General features: G+C 49.2%; 1 protein-coding gene across 1 annotated transcript in view; it reads right to left on the bottom strand.

Annotated features, from left to right (window-relative positions):
* The window catches only part of Sdk1 (sidekick cell adhesion molecule 1), a 903,256-nt gene that overhangs the window by 28,336 nt on the left and 850,512 nt on the right, over positions 1-24,408 (bottom strand). Inside the window, exons 36-40 of the mRNA XM_077802503.1 lie at positions 19,667-19,782; positions 17,395-17,581; positions 15,552-15,689; positions 6,763-6,924; positions 5,848-5,973 (exon numbers count right to left, since the gene is read on the bottom strand). Of these exons, the coding sequence (XP_077658629.1) occupies positions 5,848-5,973; positions 6,763-6,924; positions 15,552-15,689; positions 17,395-17,581; positions 19,667-19,782 (729 nt within the window). The remainder of the gene's footprint in view (positions 1-5,847; positions 5,974-6,762; positions 6,925-15,551; positions 15,690-17,394; positions 17,582-19,666; positions 19,783-24,408) is intronic.

Genomic DNA, 24,408 nt, shown 5'->3' with positions numbered 1-24,408 from the left:
ATTTCTGGTTCCATTAACTCACACAACCAACAACCTGACTATCAGCCCGCAGCTCTGAGCAAATGGAAGCCTGTTGGTTGTTTATTTCTTAAACACTGCCATTTCTCTTTATATAAATGGTTGAGCCAGGTCAGAAATTTAACTGGGGCAGGTGGGGCTTAGATACAAAACTAAGGTGTTTACCTTTTAGCTTACTCAAGGCAGGGACAGGATGCATGTCTGTTTGCAAAGCCTGGCCTGTGATGGGGAAGGATCTGGAAAGGCGTCAGAGGTTGACACATTGTCAATGGACTTGGCCACCAGAGGGGAACAGCGGTGGGAGCCCGACACAGAGCCTCAGCTGTGTCCTCTGTGGCTTAAAACCTCTGTGGGTGTCAAACCTTCAGATCCTTCTGATTCAATTGAAAAGGCCGATCACCAAAGACCTGAGGAGGGACCTGGGAAGGGCCCAGGAGGACTAGAGTGGACAGCCCCCACTTCTGGTCTCTGGGCCAGAGATATCATCTGGCCAAAGGCAAAACAAAGTCTGCCTGCACTGGGAACGTACTAAATATGTATTTCATGGCTGCTCTGGAGAAGAAAATATATTTATAGTTCCTTTAGTACCATTCCAGTCTATTGTGTAAATATGTAAATTAGGCTTCGTGATCTACACAGTAAAATGCCTTGGAATAATTTGCGTAAATAAATCTTCTGCATCTGCCCACTGCAGGGCTGCTGCTGCCTTCCAGAGGGAACCTCGGGCACAGCCAAGAAGTGACCCAGTTGGCTGGCCAGCCTGGCGGAGCCTCATGGCTGTGTCCTGGGGCTACACTCAGGGACCGCCCTCCCTGCAAAGATGAGGGGCTTAGTGTTCCAGCCTGGTGCTAGTTTCAATAGTTGTTGTTCAATTTGTGTCTCTGCGATGTGGAGACCTCTTGGGAATTTGCAGGGGTGAGTGAGAGGATATGGACGGAGGAGGGAGAGGCTGATGGCCATCTGTCCAGGCTGTCTGGGCCACGGGTTACCCCCTGAGCAGCAGCCACAGAGCTGGTGAACTTCTTGTGTCCGTGGGGCAAGCAAAGATGTAGCTGGGAGGAGACATCAGGCCAAGCAAGCCACCTGGGCCCCAGGGGCTCCTATCACAAAGGACCTCCGTCTTCTTAGATGCCAGCAGGAGGGCTCTGCCATGGCCCCTCCTAATAAAACCAGGGCCTGCAGTGCCTTCACAGACCACTCCCTGCCTGGAGAATGTCTCAGTGGAGAGCTTTGGTGGACAAAATGAGAAGATACAGCATTTAATGTTTTGTGTAATGAGGCCTGAAATCGATGACAGCTGAGACCCAGGGCCCCTGGGCACCAGCGAGGTGTTTAAACACTGGCAATCCATAAAGCCTCGTGCTCCACCCTGAGATGCTGCTGGCCTGAGTCGCAGAGGGAGGGGCATCTTTCACAACTTTCAAGGAAAAACCTCAGGCCCAGAAGCTTGCTCAGGTTCAGTTAATGATCCGAAAGGGGAAATCACAGGCAACCGCTTTCAAATGCCCAGTAACAAAACAGAAGAGGAAGCACATCTTTAGTGTTCATTGAGAAAGATGGTGTCTTCCAGGTCAGTTTCTTGTCATGTCTTGGTCCTCTTGGGTCCGTTTCACATCCTGGCCCAAGCCCCGCTGAGCACAGACCCCCAGCTGACATCAGAAGCTTCTGCAGGAGGCTGGGGCCCAGCGTGAAGTCTGAGCAACAAGCCAATTAGTTCTCCTGCACTCTGCTTTCCCCAGGCCTGGAAACTGCATCTAGCCTGCAGGCATCCTGCTTCCAGAATGAGGGCGGACAATGAGCACCTGCAACTTGAGGAGAAATTAAACGGCTCCCCAGGCAAGTGTGAGAACCAAGACTTCACCATTTGGGGGGAAGTGTCATGGTGAGGTCACGAGAGCGGAGATGCCGAGGCCAGGCCCTGTGTCTGTCTCGTGATGTGTTATATCCCCCACCACTGATCTCCGACACGGGGAAGCTCTTTTCAAAGAGACACTGGGGCTCTTGACTGAACAGCGTGAGGCCATTCACATCTCTCATTATTATAATCATCATTTTAGATTGAACTTTCCATTCTGAGGTCCTTGGAGAGTCCCATGAAGTTGTTATAAGAAATAATACAGAGGGGTCCCACATATCTAGCTTCCCCAGGGGTAACATTTGGCAAAATAGCCAGGATGTCGTCATGATGCAGTTGAGGATAGAACATCTCTGGAGCCCTTGTAGGGCCAGGTGGCCACTGGCCACTTCTGCAACAAGGAGATAGTACTTGGTGGGGAGGCAATAATTAGCAGGACTCTGGTTTTCTAGTGCAGGATTCTTAACCTATCCTTGGTTCTGTGTACTCCTTTGACTCTTAAGGATATCTTTACAGAATAGCTTTAGTTGCATAAAGTTAAAAAGGAAACCAATGACACAGGTAATGTGTCAGTTACTTAGAGGCATTGGAAGCTCCTGGTGACCTCTGTCTCCTGGCTAGTGCTGGGGGTGGACTGTGGGTATTTTCTTTGCATTGCTTGTTTAGCTATGTGGCTCTTTGGAAGCTGGATTCAGATGACCTGAGACCACCGTTGTCCCAGGGCAACTCGAGAGTCTATGCTTCTTCACAAGCTCATTGATTAAGAAGGCTTAGCAGAGTCAACCAAAAACTGTAATTTCAAAGTCATGGGGAGTGAAATGATCTGTGAACACTGGGTGTCCTGTGATAGTGTCGGGGTCCTGCTGTGACTCAGGAGGTTACCTACCTGCCACTACCTGTTGAACTATGCCTCCCCCAAACCACAAATTCAAGTCAAAATCATGACCTCGAAACCTCAGGATGGCCTGATCGGGAAACAGGGTCACCACAGACATAATAGGTTAACATGAGTTTGTAGTGGGGCAAGTCCCTGATCCAATATGGACCAGAGTTCTTCTAGAAAGGGGTTTGGATGGGGACACACATATGGGGAGAAGGCCCTGTGAAAAGGAAGGCAAAGATGGCTAACGCATCTCTGGGCCAAGGAGCCCCCAGGATTGCCAGTAACTACCAGAAGGTAAAGAAAAGCAGAGGTCAGAGCCTTCCTCAAGACCTGAGAAGCAACCAGTCCTGCCAACACCTGATTGGACATCCTCCTTTGGAGGTGCGAGATAATATGCTCCTGTTGTCTAAGCACCCTGTTTGTGGTACTTTAGTACAATCCTAACAAACTAATGTACCTCCATTCATAACTGACAGAAATGCTAAATTTCAGTTAGATGTTGATTAAAATGTGTTTCCCTAGCCTTTCAAGTTCATGGATCTCCTTAATTCTATCCATGAATCTTGTTCATTAGTTCATTTTCTATTTCTATAGCAAAATGCCTCAGAGTGGGTACCTTATAAAGAAGAGAGCCTTCTTTGGCTCACAGTGCTGAAAATTCAAGAGCATGGCACCAACGTCTGCTAAGCCCTGGTGAGGGACCCCTGAACCACAACATGGCAGATGACAACATGGCAGAGCACATGTGGGAGGAAAAGATCACATGGTGATATAGGAAGCCAGAGAGTACAGAAGGGCCAGGCTTGCTTTTTATAACAGTTCACTCTTGCAGAAACTAACTCACTCCAAGATACTAACATTAACTCTTTCTGAGGGTAGCACTGCTCAGCTTCCACAGGGCCCCACACTGGGGACCAAGCTTCTAACACATGACCCTATTGACCTGAGGGTGAATGACTATATGGGGCTCTATGATAGCTCAGAACGGAAGGTTCAATTTAAAATGATGATGATAATAATAAGAGATGTGGGTGGCCTCACCCCATGCAGTCAAGAATACCAGTGACTTAAGAGCTTCCTGGTGCCAGAGATCAGTGATGGGGAATGTAACCCATTACACACTCAAACCATACACAGCAGACCCCAAGGTAGGCCAGGAAAACTCACAAGCCACCTTTGGAACACATGCTCTCCCTAGATTGGGGAGAGAAATATTTGAACTGTGTCCCTAATTCAAAGAAACCCCTGTCCCTGGCTGCCTCTCCCTCAGCCTCCGCAGCCCCTGAGGCCCAGACCTTACTAGGACATTCCTCAGAGTCCTCATCAAGCTCGAAGGTGCTCTTGCATGGTGGAGGGCTGGGTGGCTGATCCAGGAGCCACCTGCTGACAGAGGTATGGGAGACCTGGTGGCCATGGAAGGTCCCCAATAACTCCCGATCCTTCTGCAACTTGGGATATCTGTCTCCAGAAGAGGTTGAATGTCTTGCTCAGCACACACCATCAGGTCAGTAGGTCTAAACATATGCATTCAGAGCCAAAGAATTTTTCATGGTGCTTTTCAGGTAGAATTTCTCTTTGGAAGTTTCTAGAAACTAGAAACTAGTTATGTCTAACTAGTAACCTTTCAAAAGCAAGCTGTTGGGGGAGGAGGAAAGAACCTTCTGACACAGTGATGGATGTAACTTTGAGGATCTTTCCTCTTGGTCTAATAGCCTTTTAAAATATTAGACTAAAATGGCTCCTGATGCTTAGTCTGCCGGCAGAGGGCTTGACAGCTCCTTCCAGAATGCATTCCTGGAACATTACCTGTTTTCATGCTCAGATGTTCTTGATTAACTGTACAATCATTTGAAGGTCATGGTGAAGCTGCTCAGTGTTCTCCACGTTTGGTGGTAACCTCCAGCTCCCAGCAGTAATATTCAACTCAACCCATCAGAAATTCACTCTGGATAATGTCCACCCTTCTTATTAAAGCAGAATGGAACTCTTATACACTGTTGGTGGGAATGTAAATTAGTATAACCTCCATGGAGAACAGTATGGAGGTTACTTGAAAAACTTATAATAAAACTACCATACAATTTAGCTATCCCACTCCTGGGTATATAGCCAAAGGAAATGAAGCCAGCTTATGAAAGAGACACCTGCATGCCTGTGTTTATTGCAACACTCATCACAATAGCCAAGATATGGAATCAGCCTAGGTGCTGAATAGATAAAGAAAATGGTGTGCGTGTCTATACACTACAGAGCAGTATTCAGCCATAAAGAAGAAAGAAATCCTGCCATTGGCAGCAAAGGAGGTGGAAGAGGAGGATATCATGTTAAATGAAATAAGCCAGACAGAAAGATGAAACAAAGAATCAAGCTAAAAATAGAACAGTGAGTACCAGGGACTGGAAGGGCACGGCAGGTGGGTGAAGATGGAAGAGGGGATGAGTGGTCAGTGAACACTGTCTGCCTGTGTGGCATTATCATACTGGATCCCTTTTCTATTTTAATCAATATATGCTGATTTAAAAAAAAAACACAAGTGAACAAGATTAAGATGAGGTAGAATGGAAGGAGGGGGGAAGAGAACTCTTTGGTTGGATAAGGCAGGAAATGGGTCTCAGACCTCATTTTTGGAAACCTCAAAGGTGAAGCAGACGATGAGCCAGGTTCACTGTTAATAAGGATCATCACGATTATCAGACGCGAGCACAGCTCTTTCCACAGGTTGCCAGCGTTAGACCCCTGAGATGAGACCCTGAAAACATCCCGGATCTTCCTGATGAGCTGAAATTTCTGAAGTGCCCTTCAGGCCTCACCTACCTATTTCTGAGAATGACAATTATCCTTCTCCTCAGAGTCATGGGGCTAGAGCATCATGAATCGAATGCCCAGGAGGTTAATAGCACAGCTGTGGTTATGAGGACTCAAGCAGGGGGCGAGAAGTAAGCCCCTCCTCCAGCACATGGCCCCTCAGCCCCCACCCTGCTGGGGACACACAGGAGAGAAAGAGGCAAGGGGTCCCAGACTCCTCCAGTCTGCTTTCAGCTTGGCTGCAACCCCCTCCCTTGAGCAGCCCATCAGGCCCCACAGCCCCTACCTGAGGGCCTGGCCTCTATGACGTAGCCCGTGGTGGGTGTGTGGCCTGCAGGGCCCTCCGTCCACTGCAGAGTCAGTGCAGAGGCAGATTTGGTGACCAAGATGTCTCTAGGAGAGCCTGGGGACCCTGCAGGATGAAAGGAATGGTTAGACACGGGCCCTGGGGGTTCCTCCTCCCAGGGTGTGGGGAGATGTGTCTAGTTCTCCAGGTGGCTTCTTGGCCTCATGGGAAAACAGCAGACTGTCTGAAGACGAAAGGAGGAAAGGCAGGCAGCGTGCCCAGCACTCAGTGGTGCTTCCTAAATGTTGACTCTGATGCCGTGCCTATCCAGTGCCTAAACCAGATCAAAGAGTTTACTAAGCAGGACGTTACATGATCCTTCTTCATGACATGTGAAAACTTTTAATTTGTGTTTATTTCAAAAACTGAATTCATGTCAGGCATGGTGGTGCACATTGGTAATCCCAGCAACTGAGGAGTCCACGGCTGGAGGATTACAAGTTTGAGGCCAGCCTCAGTAACTCAGTGAGGTTCTAAGCAACTTAGCAAGAAGGTCTCAAAATAAAAAATAAAAAGGGCTGGGGATGTGGCTCAGTGGTAGAGTTCCTCTGGGTTCAATCCCTAGTACCAATAAATAAATAAAAATTAAAAAGTTGAATTCACTTATTTTCTTTGGTTTCCCCAGAAAACAAAACATTTCTATGCTTAAGGTCTAAGCACTTGTTCACCTATACATGACAATCCACCTGCTGAAGTTTGCCAAATCACCAGACTTTCATGCTGCCTCAGCATCCCCAGCTCTGCAGACCAAAACATCTGTGCTGAGATGGTAGAAAACCCCCAGCAGGACAGACCAGCAGGTGGAACTGAAATTTCAATTCACACTCAGCCTTCTGCCTGCGGAGCCCCACTTACCCTCAGCTGGCCCAGCGGTGACGTTGGCTTGGAGCTCAGGTCCATAGGTAATGGTCCGTGCTTGGACACGGAAGAAATAGGTCACTCCTTTTGTGAGGTCCCGCACCTTCAGCCAGCGTTGCCAGTTCCCCTTTACGTCCACCGTCACCACCTTGCTCACCCCTAGAGGGTCCAAAGGCAAAGGAAAAAAGGGGCTGAACTTGGAGAAGCAATGAGCCCATCAGATCTGTTGTGATAGCAGGGAAAACAGCCGCTGCAGTTAGCTAAGGAAGTATTTCTTATAATTAGGAGGAGTTTAAGTGGTGATCATGGCCAATTTTCAGCACAGATAAGTGTAATTAGAGTTTAAACTTGATAAGTGGTGCTGACAAGGGAAGGAACAAAGCCGACAGACAGCAGGAGGTGGCCGACCTCACAGAGAGTCACAGGACTACCTGTGGGCAGCATGGGTGGGGAGCTGGCATCCCACGGGCCCTGAGCTGTACAAAGTCCTGTGTCACTCATGTAGGTGGCCATAAGCCTCCTGACTTAGTCACCAGGGGTAGGAGAGTATGGAAGGGATGGAGGAAGACCATCAATAAAGTTAAATGGTGGGCTTCCCCCAAGGCTCTGCAGCCTGACTGGGTTGGCCAACCCAGGGCCTATAGGCCTCACAGCCCAAGAGAATAGCCATATGCCTTGGAGCAAGGATGAAGACGTGTTTATTTATCACTGCCTGTTTTGATGCTTTCATTTAGAGAACTATGACAAGAGTTCTTATTCATAAATATGTAAACAAATGAATAATGCAAAGTGTTGGTTGTATTAAGTACACGAATCCCCCATTATCCATGGGATATGTCTGAAGACCGCCAGTGTATCCTGAAACTGTGGATAGTATCAAACCCCATATACACCAGGTATTTTCCTAGCATCCTGCAGCACTGCCTCTTAGTATGAGAATTAATCTGTCCCTCATGTTTTATGCCCATGCCTCCTTTGCACCATTGCTTTCGTACTTTGGGGCTATTACTAAGTAGCATAGGGTTACTTGAACACAAATACTGTAACACTGTGACAGTTGATTTGATAACCGAGACCATTATTAGGTGACTAACAGGTGGGTAGCACATACAGTGTGGATACACTGAACTAAGGGCTGATTCACATCCTAGCCAGGGCAAGGTAGGATGGTGTGAGATTGTGCCACACTGCTTAGAATGGAACACAGTTTAAAACTTACAAATTGTTTAGTTCTCAAATTTTCCATTTATTTTCAAGCTGCAGTTGGCTTTGGTTAATGGAAACCATAGAAAGCAAAACTGTGGATAAGGAAAATTACTGTATAGTTAGAAAATTGAGATTTAACATTTAGGGGAAGGATAAATACTGAAAATTAAATAAATTTAGCATTTTCCAGAAGGGAAAATGGGGTCCTATGGTTAAGTAAGTTTGAAAATTGTGCCTTTAAAAAAAAAAAAAAAAAAAAAAAAAACTAGTTAATCAAGTTCCTGACCACAGATTTCTCAGAGCTCTGGGTGGACTAATATCTACTGGGCAGTTGTTGGAGGAGGAGGTAAGGATGCTGCATTTCCATGCCTTACTGCTCAGCAGAACTGCTTCCCATGGAGTACGGGGAAGAGGTGCACTTGGAGGACCGTGCCTCCTGCCCTGGGTCCAGCTACCCACCCTGGCGTCCCCAACACAGCACTCCAGGCGCTGGCCTTGGTGCAGAAGGACATGTGGTAGAGTTCAACACCTCTCTGAGGTTCTGTCTGCCTTTTAGCTGGTTCACTGGTTTCATATTATGCTTTCTATAAAACATTTATTCTGCTAAATTATTTTCTTCCAAATTATTTTAGTGTATCTTCACTGTTTTTGATTGACCCTCAAAAATGGGGTTTTCTATAGAAAAATGGGGCTTCTTCTGCCCAGAGAGCCTGACCCCAGCCTTATATATGCTGCTCCAGAAAGAGGATTCAAGGACAACCACCCACAACCCTAACTGTCATCCGCAAATGAAAAGGGTCCTGTCAGATGTAGAGTTATTCTGGTAGCAAGTTCTTTTTTTGGTTGTTTAAAAATGCCTTCATTCTCCCTAGAGCAAAAACAAACCCATGTACAGATTTTGTAAATTCTATCCCACTAGGAGGTAGAGCCAGTCTGGCCTTCCCTCCATCTCAAATGTGTCAGAATTTTATTTATTTAGTCAATTTTTAAGCCATGCCCTGCACTATAAAGCCTCAGGGTGCGATCCCATAAAATACTACTGTTTAAAACATTTTTAAAAACATAAAAATAGCTCTGCCGTAAAACCAGATGCCCAAGAACATCATGGCTCAGTGCTCAAATGGCACAGTGTTCTAGGTGGTTCTGCGCTCTAGAGGGTGTGCGGGTGGGTGGCATGGTGCTCCTTGCAGAGACCAGGGATTGGTCAGGGATGGCCACGGGCTGCATCTCCACACACAGGTTTGAGCCAGGACTGCTTTCCTGAGGGGGTGGCCATCCTGGTCAATGCCTACCATTGTCTGTAAATGACAGGTCTGAGCATCCCACCAAGAAACACCAACAGATGAGATTGCTGTTGGACAGCTTTTATGTGTTTTCAAAAAAGGGATCATTACCATAAATCGAAAATTTTTGTTTCCAAAACAAACTTCAGGTAGATAGTTTACAATTGTGCACGCATGCATGTAAACGTATCTCTGACAATCTTCACAAGAGAATCGCCATTGTGTAGAGTGAATATAACTGTAGCCCCAAACAAAACCTCCTGGTGTTCATTACATCTGCAAGCATGTCTCTGAGAAATGTTCAGCTCCTACGAGGCATTTTAAAACATTAAAAAATCATACAGAGATCAGGTCACTACTTTCCTAGTTCCCTGCTGGAAATCCAGAATCCAAGAGATAAGGGGTGAGGGTGGGGTTTCTCCAAGAGAGCCCATGGAAAGGCACACCTGTCCTGGGATCCTGGCCTCCCAGTCCCTGACCAACTCAAGGGGGAGCTGACCAACAAGGGGAGAGACTGCCCAGGGTGAGGAGACTTGGGACAGCTTGGACAGAGTAAGGTGGTGAGGACACCAGATGATATGACCTTCTGAGGTCCAGGAAGCCGCTCTGCTTTTCAGCAATCATTGCATTCTGCCCATCCGCCTCTTGACCATGACCCCAGCCCCTGGCAACCTGGTGCTTTTCCGCTGCATCACAGCATCATCTTATATCCTGCCTTTTCCAGCCCCTGTAGTCAAAATGCCCAGTGTGCCTGAGGGCAGAGAGGGGCCATGGGGACAAGGGTTTCTGGCTCCAAGGCTTTGCCAAGAGCTGGTCCTCTCTGAAATCTGCAGTCAGTCAGTAGGTGCATCCAGAGAGCTGGGGGTTTGGAGTGAGTCCTCAGTCTGTCACTTACTCCTGTGCCACTGGCCGAGGCCCTCAGTCTCGGAGGAGTGCTCAGTCTCCCTGTCTGCTCCGAGGCTGACACATCAAACGCATGGGAAGGATCCACATGGGTTCTGTCGTTGAAGAGCACACTAACTTATAGGACCTTTGTGATCTATGGAGTCCTTGTCCACTGTCCTTCTTACACATGACTGTGGGTAAAACCATGCCCCAAACTAGTGGCTTAAAAACTCGCCATTGGAATTAGCTGTGCTCCTGCTGGCTCATCCCGGCAGGCACGGGTCTGTGTCTGGATCTCAAGGTCAGTTTCAGCTGGGGGCGGCTGAGCCCCTGTGGTCTCCTCCACATCCTATCAGTTGAGGCAGTGAAGACACCGAGAGTTCTCTCAGCAGGCCAGCGCTGGCGCGTCTGCATGGCAGCAGAGTCCCCAGGGCAGGAGAAGGACGGAGGGCTTCCCACGAGCGGACTCTCTGATCTCTGCCTGCCTCGTGATCACTGTGTGGGAAGTGCTGCCAAGGTGACAACAGGGCTGCCTGTCCATGGCCCACCTGGCCCTCAGGGCTCTTCCTGAGTGGCTGCTGCATGTGCCTCTGGACAGGGTGCACTCATGGCAGGCCAGATTCGCTCCCACTTGCCATCTTCTGTGTCCCGTGGCTGCAGGATGTGGTTCACAGGCGGGCCTGGGACTGGCTCCTCTAGGGTCCTAGAAGGAACTGCCAGCCCAGGCAGGTGAGTGACTGAGTCTTAGAAGCTCTGCTGGCACCGGGGTGGGGGCTTCCCCTGGAGAGCACAGGGCCACCAGGTGGTGCTGGGAGGGGTTGGTGAGCTCTGTTCCCAGAGAGCAGCCTGTCCACGGCCTGCCGGGAAAGCCAGAGAAGTCTGCGGCTGAAGCAGGAGCAGCTGTGGGCTGGGCTGGCCTGTGGAGTGGAGGAGCCTGGCAGGGCCCTTTGACTTGGTAAGAACCGCTGCTTAGAGGCAGAGCTGCCTGTAGCAGAGCTGGGGCTGGACCCTTCCTGCCACTCTCAGGGATGGGCAGCTAGGCCCCGGGTCAGCCGTGGTAGATACACAGGAATCAGGAAGTCAGGACTGTGCCCAAGCTACAGTGGCTCCAAATCTGGGAGTCTGGGTTTGTTCTTGAGCTGTCTGTGCTGAGAGTCCTGCGTTTGCAACCTGTGGGGTGATGGGGAGCTACAGCGCCAGAGAGCTGTCCCTCCCCGCTCCAGCTTCAGAGCACAAAGCCCTCAGGGCCAAAGCCAGGATGACAGGCCTAGGAGCCAGCCAGTCCTTGTCAACAGACAAGAGATAATTCCCGAGAAGGACGGTCTATGACTTGTGAAAAGAGGCGAGATGGTGGTAACTGAGTGATCCTACCCATTGTCACTTGGAGGAGTGACAACCCCACACATGGCATGTAGCTGAGATTGTCTGGAACATGACATGATTAAGTGCACCCTGCCAGAGCTCCATCTCTGGCGCCCTCCATCACGCTCGCCTTCAGGAACACAAGCGCTTGGCATCTTCTCCCCATCACAGGCCGTCTAGAGCTGGGCTCTCGAGTCAGATCCCACCTTCCTCATCATCCTCAAAATTCAGGTTTGGGGCAAACAAACTAAGGGTTCCGGGCCCAGTTCCTTGGTCTGTGAATTGGGAATCCAGGTGGCAGCTCAGGGTAGAGTTGTCATGAAGATTTATGGACGGTGAACAGCAAGGATGTGACGCAGTGCCCAGTTCATAGTGAGTGCTCAGTAAACCAACCCACACTGTGAGTGAGCCTGCAGGGCATTTCTACAGGGGAACATGGCAAGCCACAAATGTGCCACACACTAGGAGCACAATCCCCCAACAGCACATCCTGGAATGCCTTCGACTTTCCCGATAAGACAAAAATTATGAAAATTAATGAGAAACTGCAACTTGGTCATACAAGGGGAATCGGCAATGTGGGGTCACCTCCCTGGGAGGTTGGGGTGGGGACAGTGTGTAGAAACCAGGACCAATCTTGGCAGTGTGGAAGTGAAGCCAGAAGAACACAGTGCGCTTCGAGTCCCCGTGCGGAGTTTCTGACTGAGGAATGATCCTGGGACCCGTCTTGCCTGGAGGGCTACGGACCACGAGCTGCAGCCCAGGTGTGCATGCCAGGGGCTTTCTAGAGACCCTGCAAGGCCACCAACACAGGACAGGAAGAATGGTGAACTTACGCTCTTTTGATAAGGAAGGACTCAATTAGAATCATGAGGTTTGACAATCATTTCTCATTATTTTGATGATATCCTCAGTGAAGTATTTGTAACTTGGGCTCCTTATGCACGTGAACCAATGTACACACCATGCATGTGTGTGTGTGCACCTGTGTGTGCAGAGGTGTGTCAGGGAAAGAAAACACTGCCAAGCAACATGGAAATTCTCTGCTACTTCTCCCTGCAGAGGACACAGGAATGATGGGCAGGTCCCCTCCTGGACATCTGCCACTGGGTTCTTGAAGATGGCCACACCAAGGCCACCATGTTCCCAGACGGGTGCTGCGTTCTGGAAAGAACACACTGAGCAGGGACCATGCCAAGTCCATGTCCTTCTGGGGCTCTCTTTACACTTTCAGAACCACGTTCCTGATCGCCTCCGCTGTGTTCACATCACTGTCAGACATAGCGATGATCTCAGATACATTTTGTTTTTCTTTCTCACATTTTCACATCTCTGGGATGCAGCTTGGAATAGATGACACACAAGTATTGGGCCATAGTTTATTAGGAGTATTTTTTCTTCCTTAGCATGTAATAAAATAACTATGAATCTTACATCAATGGCATCTTACTTTTGATGAAATAAAATCTAGTGCTTAAATGTCCTCCTTCAAATCAAGTCCCTGTTTTATCTGAATGTGCTTATTTCAAAAGGAAACTTTTATCACTGCTTTAAATGGAGAGCCAATATTATTTGATATGCTGGTTATATTTTTTCTCCTAGACATTCAATAATCTATAATTTTTACAGTCTGTCTGTGTATATTACCAGGGGAACCTGCCCTGGGCCACTGGGCAGAGACAGCTGGGCTTGACTCTGAGGTGAGAGAGAAATGTCATGGGCCCTCAGTGGACACGTACACATCAGTCATCTAATAGATGAGGGAGATGGCCGAGAAGATACCAGAGGCAGGTCTCGCTTTATCAGTGTAGGAACAGGAGTGACCGCGATGGAGTGAGAGTCTACCACTCACTTTGCCTCCAGTCCAAGGGCAATCTATGTCTCCTTCAAAACACAGCCCTAACCCACCGCTGCTCACCTTTCCCTCCATCATCAGTCTCCTCCAGGCTCTCATGGGCTCTGCCACAGCCCCTGCCTGCTCTCCCACTGCGGAGCTCCTGTGGGGTCCCTGCAATCTACTCTCCCCAAAGCCATCTGCCCACCATCTTCTGTTTCCACCTATTCATTTTTGAGCTTTGTCATTTCTTCTCCAAAGCTCCTCTGTGTTCAAACACTCCCTCCTCACTATCCAGAGGGTCTGTTTCTGATTGATCTGGGAAGTTCTGGAGTGATCAATAATCCTTTTTTCATCCTGTGGTATTTAGACTGCAGTATTTAGCCGGGGGGATCTGGGCCTTGTGTCACTCAGGTCCTCTTGCTCCATTTCCTCCTGTGTTAGTCAGTTTTCTATCACTGTGACAAAACACCTGAGATAAAACTTAAAGAGGAAAGGTTTATTTTGGCCTGTGGTTGGGAGATTTCAGTCTGCAGGTGCTTGGCTCCATCGCTGTGGACTTGTAGCGAGAAAGACCATCATGGTGGGGAAGGTGGGGATGAGCAAAGCTGCTTACCTCGTGGAAGTCAGGAAGCAGAAAAATGGGGGAGGAGGAAGGGGCAAGGGACAAAAGATAGTCCTCAAGGGCACATCCCCAAAGACTTAGTCCTTTCACCTAGACCCCACCTCTTAATTTCTACCACCCCTCCCCAATAATCCATTCAGCTATGAATCATCAATGGATTAATCCACTGATGAGATCAGAACTCTCATGACTCAATCTTTTCCCAGAAGCCCCACCTCTGAACACTGCTGCACTAAGAACCCAACACATGAGCCTTTGGGGGAACATTCTAGATCCAAACTACAGCACATTCCCTAGGAAAATCCAGACCACCTCAACCAGCTCTGGCCTGCCACATATTCCCTCATTCAGCCCAGGTCACGCAGGACACTAAGCCCTGTCTCCCCCAGGGTCTGTGAGTCCTCTGTAGGAAGGTTCCCCTCAGACGTGTGTGCTCAGGTCCTTCTTGACATGCAACATCCTCATGTACTCCTGGCCTCTTTTCCTCACAGCATCAATTACCATCTCAGTTTTGCTTATTGGTTTAATTATTTTCAAGTTGCCTCTGTACCCCCTGGAATATAAACTTGCTGGACTTGTAGCGGTGGTGCACTTTATGCTTTGAATATGACTTTTGCTTCTCTGCCATTGCAACTTATTTTTAAAATGGACATGTTTTTTTCTCTTCCACTCTCCCTACTCCCTCCTAATCTCTCCTCCTCCCTGATCTCAGGGGAAACAGGATCTTCCCCATCCTAGGCAGATTTATCTGTCCTTGAGTACACACCCACCATAGGAACAAAGTCATCCAGACTTTGGGGATGGTGTTTGTGGTCTTTTTCACCAGAAGATCTCAGAAATGACTATCTCCCAAATTAACAAGTGAATTACAACTCCAGCAGAGAACACAGGAAGGTAGCCTTTCAGTTACCTCTTTAACAGCACCCTGTTCCTGCAGATGGGCAGAATCATAGCCTTTTGGACAAGAGTGTCTTGTGTTTCTCCTTTGCTAACAAAGCAACAAACCTTTTTTCTTCCTTTTTCTCTAAGCTGTGTCCTCGGTATTGGATTGGTATTGGGGACAAGGACTGAGTTTTCGGCAACAGACTCAGGAAAACAAGGATCTCAATGCAAGACAAGGGTCTCAAGTCAAGACACTTGCTTTCCTGGGCCCATGGACTCCAGCATCCAGAACAGTGTTGGAGACACTGCAGGTACTTGATGAATGTTTGTTGAGACACAAAAGAGTGGCAGGGAGCACCAGAGCACTCCCTTGGGCCCCTGGACTCTCAATGTCACTTCTAGGATGCGCATGATATCCAAAGGGCCAACACTGCCAACGGGGTTCCAGGTGGAGCTTGGGGTGGTCTCTATGGGCCACCACAGGGACTCAGCTCTCAGGAGGAATAAGATAGAACCGTCATGGGGTTTGGAGACTAGTTAAGGGAGCATATAACATGGTTCCATAGGGAAGTCATCACATTGGACTCTGAACTTGGGGCCTGTCTCACATTAGCCTTTCCTTCCTTTTCTGAGCTTCTGGAAGACTCCATGGATGAAAGCAAGGTCAGGTGGTAGACCTGGTGCCCTCCCCAGCTCCCCCTGATCTTACCTTGGACAGGTGCCAAGGGCTCATACACCACCCGATAGCCCTGTAGGACACCATTGGCTGCCACCGGCTCTCCCCAGGACACGTTGAGCGTGGTGGAGGTTATTTCTGAGAACGCCAAGAAGCTGGGGGCCCCAGGAGCTGGAAGAACAGAGCACAAAGTGACTCCCACTAAAATACCTTTATGGATCGCACGTACATGTCTGAGCCTCCACAAAGAAGAGAAAATGTTATTAGGTGTTATTTTCAACTCAGTAAAAGTCTAAATGCCACAGGATGAAAAGGAGACTCATTGATCACCTCTGAACTTCCTAGGATCAATCAGCAACACAGACCCTCCCGAGAAGAGCAGAGAAAATGACAGAGTTGAAACACAAAGGAGCTTGAGAGGCGAACTGACAGAGGCCTAAAAATGAATAACAGATGGAAACAGAAAATGAAATGCAGACGGTCCACTTCCCACGACTGTTAGCCCAAGGTCCTTGTCCAGCTCTTTTGGGGAGAGGGAGTTCTGCAGTGGACACGGCCTCTCCCCACCTGGCCTCTCCCCTCTCCTGGGGACCATTCAGGATACCCTCTTGCCTCCATCTGAATCCCTAGTCACTGTGGTCTCAGTGGGCCCTGCTGGGCTGACAGGGGAGTTGCTGGCAGACATGGGAGGCCAGGAGTGTGGCCAGGATGGTGGGGGTTTGCTCACCTATCTCTGCCCAGGCTGCACGCAGGTGGACATGTATGGGGCTGGCCCTGCCTGACAGGCTGGGTGGGTGCTTCATCTCCTCCAACAGCACCCTGCCGCTCAGTGGGCCTCCTGGAGCAGCAGATCCCTCTTCCCTCCCATTCTGGGTCCTTCAGTCCCATGACTACCAAGTCCTGGTGTCCCAAGGTAACCCCAGCCTCTACTTTCTGCCCTACAAATCTTTTCATGTCCTTCCATCTCAGATTTCAAAACTGGCCTCCTTGGGTGCTGGATGGGGGCAGAAGGAAGCAGCTCTTGAACTTGGCCATAGTAATCTCACAGGATGTGGGCCTGGGGCTCCTGATTAGGGGTTGATCATTTGGATAGGGTGTTAATTGGCTGAACCCACAGAATGTCAGGGAGCCCAAAGCCCTGCATCTTTGTACCCCAAAGGTTCCCGAATCTCATTTTCCTGGTCTTGGACTTCCTGGGTCTCATTAAGGGTCTCTGAGAAATTTTTGGATCTTAATGTTAGTTCACTATTTCTTGGGGGTATCTTTGATTTCCACCACCAAAAGCCAAGACTCGCTAGGGAAGTGGCCTGCTAGCCATACACTGTACCCTCTGCATGGGGCAAGGCCTTAAGGACAGCCTTGTCAGCGTGAACCCTGTCTATGCACCTGTGCTGAGAGGCAGCTGCCAAGCTACTCCAGGGGTGCTCTATGGACCCAAAACCAGGGAGACCTAGACTTGGGGCCTGGCTTTGATGCACAAGAAGCTCGGCCCCAGGGGTCCACACAAAGGAGGTGGCTCCAATGAGAAGTTTCCAGAGGCAATGCCGTGTGACCTGTAGGTCAGAAATGAGGCTGGACTGAGGGCAAAGCCCTTCCTTCCCCTGCCACCCTCAGGGCTCAGGAGGGAACACGTGTTGCTCCACTATTAACTGTGGCTTAGTGCCACCATGGACCAGGCGAGGCCAGCTACCAGGAACCAAGTCCTGTCTCTTCAAATTCCTGCTACACAAGGTGACACCAGTGACAGGAAAGGCAGAACAAAGAGCTGTGAAACCAAAGGAAAAGGTGGTTTATTCTGCCTGGGGGTCCCCAGAGCCACTAGGGAAGTGACATAGATTGGTGACTAAGGCGTGCAGAAAGGAAACGGCCCACTTACCGGCCTGATGGGTGCGCCCCTGCCGAGGGTCACTCTTGGGCCCGTCGCCAGCAGCGTTGAAGGCGGAGATGCTGACCATGTACTTGGTGTGGCTGGTCAGGTTCTTCAGCTTCACCGTGGGCTCGGGGAGGAACAGGACCTTCATTTTCTCTGTTTCGTTCCGCCTGTCTGACTCCCAGTAGTAGATCTGTTAGAAAGGACACCGGGAAGGGAGGGCCGTGAGGAAGCTGCATGTAGGATCAGCTTCTGAGGCTGGGCCTGCGTCCTGGGCAGAGTCCTGTAGGATGGGGCATCTTCCTCCAAGGGACCAGGGGTGACTATGGGCAGGTGAAGGTCTCTGGTTGCTGATGTCATTGGGGCAAAGTTTAGTGTTTCTGAGTTGATCATCTAGACAGTGAGCACTGCCTACTCAAACCTTTCAAATGGGGTCTCAGGGTGGGAGGGGTTATTTCCTTCAGTCTCCTGTTGGTGCCTAGATTATAAAGCTTGCCCTGCTGGGGCCTGTACCAGGGCCTGTGCTGGGCCCTTCAGTCTTTTGGAGATAGTCTACCTCCTGCTCCAACCTATGGAAATAATGAGCCCTCAAACTCTACCATGTGGCCACATTTTGTTCAAAACTGAGATCTAATTTTTTGATCAATGTGAAAAAATATTTTGGAAATTAAAACACTAAAAAAACCACAGGAAGTAGAGCCATGTTGGACTCAGAACTGGGGTAAAGCCCTGTACCTCTCCTGGGTTCCATTTTTTTCTCGGCTAGCTTTGATGTGCTCCTAGGTGAACTTGATGCCCAAGCATAAAAGTTTGAATTGGTTGCCAGAATTACTTCCCTAGACAGCTGGCCAGGAACCACTGCCCCAGCCAGTGCCAGCTGGGCTGCCCAAAGACAACATAGGCCAGAAGATCCACCCTGCCTCTGAAGAACTAAGCCTGAGCCAGGCCCTGTGAGCGGTACACCCTGTGCAAGAGCGGCACAGAGGATGCAGGGGGCAGTGGGAGCCCAGGGCCAGAATCCCACCTTGCACATGCACAAGTCACATCTCTGCTGAAGCAGGTCCTGACACATGAGCACCACTGATTTCTACCTGCAAGACACAGCTGCACATCTGCTTGCAGAGCTGACCAAAGAGGATCCTTCACTCACACAGGCCTTGCTAACTTGAGATCAATATCCAAGTTCAATGTCTTTATCATTAAGGAAATGAGAAAACATATTTTGGACATACATAAATAGCACCTTGCCTCCGAGCTCACAGGACTTGCCATTGCCTCATTAATCATTGTAACAGCCCTGCCAGGGAGGAAGGTATTAATTTTCATAAAACACCTACAAGAATCATTTTTAAATGGACATTTAATTGGTCCAATAGGCATCAGGGCAGGCTAAACCATAGAATCTGGTAACTGATCAACTGGGGCTCTAGCAGGCCAGACAAGGAAATTAATTCTAGAGAAGGATGGGGCATTTTCAGGGAACAGAACAGGGTTTTCTTTTTTTTTTTTTTCTTCTGAATGGTTTTCACAGCTGTCCAGGGGTTCCAAGCTCTCCTAGCAGATGAGACCTTGGCAGCCAAGAGCTCAAGGTGCCCTGGGCAAACTGACTCTGTGTAACCCACCCCCTGCCCCCAGGGCTCATGTTGGAACAGGATGCTGTCTTTTCTTTTCCTCCATCTCTGAAACATTTAGCTAATGATGACTCGGACCTCATTATGTGGTTCTCAAAGTGAGGTTCTCCAAATCCATGCCACCTGGGAACTTGTTAGAAATGTAATTCTCAGGCCCTGCCCAGACCTACTGAACTGAGGGACTTACTCAATGTCCCATAGTGATTGAGTGCACTGAGGGATGGAGAACCTGCTATTTTGAGGACACCTCATTTCCTGTCACTGTCAGAAAATCTGCTGGTGGCTCCAGAGTGGGCACAGGAAGAAGTTGGGTTCTCTGGAGAGGCCACAGAGGCTGGAGGAGGGACAAACCCAGGCCACCTTTGGATAAGCCAAGGAACCCCCCACCTCGTAGTCACAAAGCAGCAGTAGGCCCACTTCCCACCCCAGGCAGCTTTGATTCCAGGCTGTGGTCCAGCCAGGCCTGTTCCAGATGCTCAAGGCAGCAGCTTCCCGCCTGCTGTGTATTTGCCACTGAGAAGACAGCAGGACACATTGAGCTGAGGGCACAGCCCCGAGGAGGAGCAGGATTCCAGCTGAAGCCCTGGGGCCTCATACCGCCAACAAGTGAGCTGGAAAAAAGAGCCAACCCATGCGTGAGAGCTTGCCTTGTAACCCTGGATGTTCCCATTCTGGCTTTCTGGGGGCGGTGGGTCCCACATGACCTCCAGCTGGCTGGCCGTGAGTGGGGTGACCTGGATGTTCTGCGGGGCCATCGCTGGGGCTGAGGAAAGAATAGCACATGATGGTAACTAGCACGTTCCTTCAGAAGCTGAGCCCCCACCCACCCCCCAGGACTCATGCAAGCCCTAATTCCATGAGGGCAGCATGGGAGATTCTGTCGGGACATTGCTCTGGCTTGGGAGACCTGGGGTACAGTCACATCCCAGCTCTAGGCTCTTGCCTCTGAAGTTAGTTCCTAGTCCTTTCATGCCAGGGGATGCTGCAAACCCTTTCAGAAAAACATACTTAAAGGCATAAAGATACAAAATAACAAAGAAGACTGATCTCACTGAGATAGAGTTACTGAGGATTTGAATACAGGATACAGGAATCCATGGGCTCTGGGATAATGCTCAGGAGTGGTTTGATCACAGTGGCACCTGGAGTGTGGCCAGAGATGCCTATGGCTCTGAGAGCAAGGGAGCCACAGACACTGCTGACATTCCTCATTGGGGGAAATGCTGATTTTTGAAGAGGTTTTAGGGGGAAAAAAGATATTTGTATTGCCGTTGCAAATCCAGGTGGCCCAGTGTGAAGTCTATCCTAGACCAGAAGAGTCTAGACACACAGAGGTGCTCCTCCAGGCTGATGGGACCAGCTTCCTGGGAATGTGGCTCCACATTGCTCTCTGAGGCTCTCGAAATTTGCAAGTTCTAAGCACCAAGTCATTGCCCCTTTCCCCCCTATTTCCCATGGGAGGGTCTCCTTGGGGTACCCCCTCAGTGCACATAGTGTGCAGAAGATGAGAACATAGTATGCAGAGATTTGATAAATTGTGGTATAAAGGGGTATTAAGAATTGCAATGCAAAAAAATATGAATGTGGTGCACTCCTCTATTGTTATGTATGTAAAAAATAATAAAGAAAGAAAGAAAGAAAGAAAGAAAGAAAGAAAGAAAGAAAGAAAGAAAGAAAGAAAGAAGAGATTTCTATGGGGGACAGCATGGTTGCACCTCCAATGCAACCATTAGGGAGTTGTGAATAATGCACAGAGCACATGCACATTCTGGAACATTCCTAGTCTCTCTATATTTTGCTGGCTTCACACCAGTTCTGAATTCCATGCAGAGTACTTTCTCATGATGGTCTGTTCACTGCCTCCTCCTAGGACTTACTCCCTTCTCCCATCTGGGCACTCCAGGTAGGAATCTGGGCCGTGCTGGACCCTGAGGAGCTGTGTGGAGTTATATTGGGTTCCCAGCTCTAGAAGGCCAAGCCCCCCGCCCACCTCACTTCCTATGGCCTTGATCTGCAGACCCAAAACATAGCTGTCTTTTGATTCAGGACTGCTTATAGGCCATAAAGAGACAACAAAACAGCCACTGTCCGAGATGTCTAGGCACCTGGGCTCTGGAGAAGCCTTCTGGGGAGAGAATGACCTCATCAATCACCCCTTCCCAGGTCCCCCTCCCCACTTTCTGCTCTCTCCCCCCAATGTAGAATAAAATAGTAATTAACACCCGCTCAGCCTGACACCAACTATTTATTTTGTTCTAACTGTGTGGTTTCCATATTATCACTGCCCACCCTGCCGTTAATGGAAATGTTAATAACCCACACCAGGTTGTTGTGACAGATGCTCAGCCTCATTATCAGAAATTCTTATTTACCGCTCCATTAAACAACAGAATCACACAAAAAAACAATTCAATCAAAACTAACTGGAGGAATTTTAACAGCCACATTAATAATCCAAAACATAAATAAAGTTAATGTCTTTTGCATGTTTGCCATCGGCAACTCTATTGCAAAATTACTGTTGTACAATTAAAATGTGAAAGGCAAAATTGAGCACGGCCATTACCCTGGTGGTGGGTTAGGACTCCCCCCCAAACACCCCAAGGTTTTCTTTCCACAGACTTCGTTAAATCCAGAGTCCCAACAGCCCTGGACTAGGATGTCTATCAGCAGGAACTGGTAGGATCCCGTGAGCTCCAGGCAGCCCCAGTGCCTGGGGCCCGCGTGCCTCCTGGCTAGGGCTGACGCACTGGACTAGGGCCCCTGGTGCATCTCGGGCAATTGAGATGCTTCTGTGCAGCCGCCAGCTATGCGGAAGCACAGGGCTCTTGTTCCATAAAAATACTGCAGGTAACAAAGACTTTTTTGTTGATTACACAAGCAGGGAAGAGAGAAATAAATGTAAACACAGAGCAAAGCCTGTCAGTTTGGGGACTTATTTTTTCTGGCTCCTGAAAGCTGCTGAGCTGCCAGCTCGAGAGGAGAACTTGACTTTCAGGAAGGTCCTGCTGTTCCCAGTCCTGAATGCAAGCCTTGCCTGTTCAGTGCATGCAGCTGGGAGCCGATGGTGCCACGGTTCAGTCAGTTTCTTTTTGTTCTCCCACTGGAACATTTGCAGCATTAAGAAGCCACAAATATCAGCCAGAATTTTTTTTTTAATGCATGAAATTGTTTTTCAAAAGTGTTTTTGGCAAGAACACCCGGAAATTGTTGATTTGTAGATTGCCCCCACATAGCACTTAAAGGTGGCACAGAAAGGTTGTGGTGCAAAGCTGAGACCTGTCCTGCATGCCTCATGCAGAGGTGGATGGTGCCATGACAGAGCTGTGTTGCTCCCACCCTTGGTGGGTTGGCTCCTGCATCCTTGCCACGGCACTGGCATAACCTTGGAGAGGGACTTCATCAAGGCAAAGACACAGAGCATTCAGGGACTTTCAGAGGCATCTTGCATCTGATAACTCTAATGAAATTCCAGAGGCTTCCAGAATTTTCTGGAATTCTGGCTGGTTACTTCGAGAGGCCCTGAAAACTTGGGTGCTGTAGGCTGAGCCAGGATGTGGCATGGCTCTCTCTGGTCCTGCCGCCTGTGCTGGGAAGGGGAGCCTCCCAGGGTGCTAGGGCAACGTCTGGAACTGTCACCTTCAGCTCTATCAGCAAGTAACCCCCAAAGCACAAGGTTTTCCCCGAAGCAGTCTTCACTTGCTAGTCAGCAAAGAGCTTGTCTCTTGCCCCTGCATCTGTGTCCTACCGGCCCTGGGGTAAGCTGGGTCACGCACAGAGCCTTGCACTGCAGCCTCGCCTCAGGTGTTCAGGTGGGTGGCAGGATGGGCACCGCTGTGCTACCGCCACAGAAAGGAGAAGTAAGAAAGTTCTACAGCCACCCCCCTCACCTGCATTTCACTTCCTGGGGTTTCCATTACCTGTGATCAACCATGGCCTGAAAACATTAAATGGAAAATTCCAGAGAGAAAGAGAGACCACATCCACATAATTTTTATTGCAGTATATTCTCCTAACTGTTCTAGCTCACTGTTAGTTATTGCTGTTAATCTCGTATAATATCTCATTTATAAATCAGACCTTATCGTAGGTCGGTATGGATAGAGGAAAGCAGGACTACCTACAGGCTCAGTATTCCTGGAGGATTCGGGCCTTCACTGAGGTCTTGAAGTGGAACCCTGAGGATCAGGAGGTGGACTTTGGTAAAGCCAAGGAGGCTCAGGAGAGCAAGAGCAACGTTCAGAGTTATAGGGAGTAACTGCAGGGAGAAGGAGGCTCATTCATTCGGTTCTTTCCTCCCTCATTCAAAATGCTCACTGTCCCGGGATGGAGGGCCATCCATCTGACCTGAGGACAGTGGTGTGGCGTGGAGTTTATGGTGGCCTCTCCTGGAGGGTCTGCTCACCCTCCTCCCACCCAGTTGACCAATGCTATGGGAGCAGTAGTGGAACCCAGGCAGCTGCGACAGCGCTGCCTCCTAGCAGAAGCTTCTGGAGGGGATGTGGCATGCTGCTTGTCCCCTTTTCCTAATCTCAAGATGGCTGGCCTCACATGGCCAAGACCTCCACCTGAGTTTTGAGGAGAAGAGGAAGCAGAGACTGGTTACGCCTTGAAGGGCAGGCAACATGGCAGTGAATGTAGCATGGGGCTGGAACCTCTGAGAGTCAGGTTCCTGGTTTCCAGGGCTCAGCTATGCTGGAAACTTCCTGAATCTTCACTAGACCCTCAGCTCAGGGCTGACAGGTGGGTGGACACAGAGATGTAGAAGACAGTTTAACAAGAGAGAAACATGGCAGTAGCCACAATGTAAGATGGATGTGAACAGAGGTTCCAAACGCTTCAGACTGGGGATGTGGGTGTTTCCTGGAGGACAGGACATCAGGCTGACTCTTAAATAACGGGGAGGATTTAACAGGGGACTATGGCCAAGAGAGTGAGGGTACTGTCAGAGGAGGGCATGGGAGGAATGAGCATCAATTAAAAGCAGGATGTCTGTTGCGCTCACAGAAGGCAGATGATCCTCCTGTCACTAGGGCCTCCCGAGGCCAGTGGGGCACCTACTACTGCTAGGGCTACCAGGAGCCTCACCAAATACCACTATTGCTAGGGACACCCCAGGCCATGCTGGGCATCCACTATTGTTAGGGTCATGCAGGCAATCGCTATTGCTAGGGCTATGTCAGCCATGTGGGGGCTTCCTGCTCTCGTCAAACCCCCCTAAGTCATGCTGGGAACCTGCTTTTGCTAGAGCCATGTTAGACTGTGATGGTCTGTGGTAGGTCTCTACTTTCAGTTTTTTGTAATCCAGTGCTTTATGATTTGGGTAGAGCAGGTTTTTAATGGAATAATTTGAGGATCGTTGTTAATGTTTTACCATAATGAAATAATA

This window comes from Urocitellus parryii, chromosome 9 (genome assembly GCF_045843805.1).
Source record: "Urocitellus parryii isolate mUroPar1 chromosome 9, mUroPar1.hap1, whole genome shotgun sequence".
Classification (NCBI taxonomy): Eukaryota; Metazoa; Chordata; class Mammalia; order Rodentia; family Sciuridae; genus Urocitellus; species Urocitellus parryii.
This window is presented reverse-complemented; position numbering and strand designations above follow the sequence as displayed.